At 40.7% G+C, this 3586-nt stretch overlaps 1 protein-coding gene across 1 annotated transcript; it reads right to left on the bottom strand.

The window, feature by feature from the left end:
• Positions 1 to 1203: 1203 nt before the first annotated feature.
• LOC125284455 (serum amyloid P-component-like) lies at positions 1204 to 3162 on the bottom strand. The gene is made up of 3 exons (XM_048228409.1): positions 3077 to 3162; positions 2789 to 2846; positions 1204 to 1920 (listed from the first exon to the last, which is right to left on the bottom strand). Exons 2-3 carry the CDS (start codon positions 2838 to 2840, stop codon positions 1274 to 1276), a joined length of 699 nt encoding a protein of 232 aa, XP_048084366.1. The 5' UTR covers positions 2841 to 2846; positions 3077 to 3162; the 3' UTR covers positions 1204 to 1273.
• Between the last annotated feature and the right edge of the window lie 424 nt (positions 3163 to 3586).

The raw sequence follows: 3586 nt of genomic DNA on the forward strand, positions 1-3586 counted from the left end.
ACTTTCTGCAGGCGTAATGGGACCAACTTTTATCTCGTAAATTACCCCACTAATAATGCCCTGAATGGTACGCAACTTCTACAGTATGTTCTTTACTCATAAAACGAGGCATTGGAAAGTTTGTAAGTACACCAGGAGTTTATTTAAATAACTTGCCTGATGGATGCTACTATCTGCTACTATACTGCTGCGTCAACGTTACTTCCGTGATTTGGGAAAAGCCCGTAAAAGTCCTGGCAGGAAGCGATTACATCAACGTTTTTTGGCATATCCAGTTTTTAATTATTTTTTTCCGAAGTGTTAACAACTTAGTGTTAACTAATAATTGTTGCTGGTACTACGAACAAAATATTAATGCATTCCTGGATCTACATCCTTATGCATGCTTCCTGCCAGGACTTTTACGGGCTTTTCCCAAATCACGGAAGTAACGTCGAGTTGGTTCCATTACGCCTGCAGAAACTCATTAGTTTCTGACAGCGCTACTCGACCAGGGTTCGACCAAGGGAAAACAGGTTCTGGGAGGGTGTTTGGCTCGGGGTCATGGTGCAAAGGACCCTAGGGTGAAATTACTCCGAACCATCACTTTAACGTTCGTTTTCAAAACTGTGCAACTCACCGAGTGGTTAGTGGTGTTCGTTGATTATTAAAATCAAATATTTCGGCGCATTGTATGATTTCCAGCCGTCTTATTTGCTACTGTGGAACAATTTTTTCAGACACCTCACAACCGTGAATAAACTTCCGCTCAATATTTGAGCCTGAAGCATAGACAGTGGCGCAGTAATATCAACGTGCAATGAGTCTTCCAACAGAAATCAATGGGATTTTACAAAATGCCAAATAAAACACGACAGAAACTGCATTTCGCTACGCTACTTGTTTTGGAACATCAACGAACACCACTAACCACTCGGTGAGTTGCACAGTTTTGAAAACGAACGTTAAGGGTTGTTTTAGGACATGGTTGAGCATGCGTGTAGGCAGTCACTCTGACTAGTCAAAGGCGATTCAAAACGAGCCAGGAAAGTCGAGACAGGACCAATCGTCAAAATTTCGGTGTCCACCACTCTACAGTAGTTCATCCAAAACAAACCAGAAAAGGAATTTTCCTTTAAAGAGTGTGCTCTAATAGCCAGACTAAGAGTAACAGTACACCCTTAAACAGTTCACTTTTAACAGAATAGTTGTTCTGAAACTAGATTAATTTAACATGAATAACATGATTTTTTATTATCATTCATAAATTGCATTTACATTGATACGCTCCTTGCTAACATAATACATCTGCTGAAAACAGCAGCTTTTTCTCCACCTTAGCTTTTCCCTGAGCCTCAAACTTAAGGCTCTCCCACTTGAGGTAATTACCAGGTTGGAAGGACATCTTTTCCATGAAGCGTTGGACTTCACATGTGCTAATGGCATAATCCCACATGTGGACATCAGTTATATGGCCAGCGAAGGCATTCATCACTTCAAACCCTCCTCCATAGTGGTCTTGGTCCTGTCCCACTATGATTGAATGATCGGTGGATATTTGCCAATCTGGTGACATAGGTGCGATCTTCCTCACACTGGCTTTTCCATTGATAAAAAACTGTGTGATGTGCTCTTCACCCCATGTCACGCACACTGAATTCCATTCATTTAATTTGTATGACAAACCTAAGTAATCTGCGCTTGCACTGCCTAAATGGAATCTGAAGATCCCTGTATCCATTCGACACAGTAAGAAGGCATTGTTGAAGCTGTTCGTGGCCAAAGAGAAGAAGCAGGGGCTTTGAGTTGATTGATCAGTGTAGAATCGCAGACAGAGACTGGCTTGGGACAGGGGCTTTTTGGCAGATGGAGTCAAAGTCACACGATCAGTGGTTCCCAGTGTTGGAAAGGTAAAGACACTCTCAGACAGGTCAGTGCTCTCTGAGAAAATGACATAAGAATTAGATACTATGGCAACCCCAAAGAAGGGAGTGCTACACATTTCTGTTCAAAAAGGGAAGGCAAATGTGCCCCCCAACCCCGAACAGGACTGTAGTGGGTTTCTTGGTGTTTTATGCCCCCAACGTTGTCTTCGAGGCAGCGCTGCCTGGAAGGCGCTATGGTTAGGCATGGGTTAAGGTTAGGGTTAGGTTTAGGATTAAGTGCCTTTAAGTTGACGGTGGCAGCGTTGCCTGGAAGACGACGTTGGGGGCATAAAACACCATTGAGTTGTGTAGTGGAGGCTAAACACAAGTAAACACACTGTATTATCCACATTCACCATATGTACTGTACACTCATCAACACCCTAGGAACCATTTAATATCACTGGTATTGTTATAAATGTTGGACAATAACCTCCACCATCATCAAACATATTCTGAATGACTTTTTTAAAAATCCGATGCCGCATGGCACAGTCTACCTTACCGTGATCTCAGAATTCATAGTTTACCCACCTCTTATTTTACCACTACATCCCTGACCCCCCCAAAGAGAAATAAGTAGCGATAAGTAGCGAAAAGTAGCGATAATTTTGAGATGTTTAGTTGAACTTAGATTGGATCTGGGTTGAGGTCAACCTCTCAATCTATTGTTATTGCTCTGTAGTTCTCTGCAAAGGGGATTTAGGAGAAACAAGTGAGATCCCAATTACAGCTAATTTAATTCTTACGAGACAAAGAAAAGCTTTTCTAGACAAAAGAAAATACCTTTGAGAAGGATAAGTTTTGATAACAGAATAGAATGCTAACACGTTTTGGTTCCTAGAGACCATGTCCATTATATGTCCAAATACTTCACCTCTTACCTGACAAGGCTGCAAAACATGCCAAAAGTAGGATTCTTGGTAGATTCTCCATTTTCGCCTTTAATTGATGTAAAGATAGTAATATTTCCAAAGGAATATGAATTAATACAAAATTTAAATCTGAATGAGGAATGTTTAAAAACCACAAATATTTAATTCTGCTATATCCGCATCAACCAACAACAAAGAGGCCAGCAGGTTGAGATTCGAGATCACTGGTCCATGAACTGATGGATTGGCTCAGCCATCACACAGTACATACATGTGTTGTCACAAAAAAGTACTTACCAATATAGATTAATATCTAAAAGTAGAAGTTGTATGATTTTTGGGTGACCGTATGTCCAGGTTTTTATAGTCTGAATACCCATCCCTTCTGTAGTTTTGCAATAGTGCACAGACTGTTCTTGACTTTAAAAATGCAACATCAAACATTGCGTAACTGTTGAGGTAAACATTGAAAAGCAAATTGCCTGTCTTGTCAGTGAAAAAGATGCTGTCTAAAATAAATGTGTCATGGATCTTTTAAGACTTTTTTGTGTGTCAGTATACAAACTAAACTGTGATTTACACTGTTGACCACTGAGTTTTTTAATCTTGAAATATTCAATTTACATGACATGAAAATGTTACAGAGATACCGCTGAGCACAAGGCAGAATTGGGACTGTGAGAGAGACACACAGAATCTCCTCATCTTTCAGATAAGTCAGAAAAGAGTAAGAGGGGGTACCTGGTGAGGAGGTACAACAGGACAGAGGAATTGAGGGGGATGTGGCGCAACTGGTTACGGTGCCCA

Source organism: Alosa alosa, chromosome 19 (genome assembly GCF_017589495.1).
Source record: "Alosa alosa isolate M-15738 ecotype Scorff River chromosome 19, AALO_Geno_1.1, whole genome shotgun sequence".
In the NCBI taxonomy this organism is placed as follows: domain Eukaryota; kingdom Metazoa; phylum Chordata; class Actinopteri; order Clupeiformes; family Clupeidae; genus Alosa; species Alosa alosa.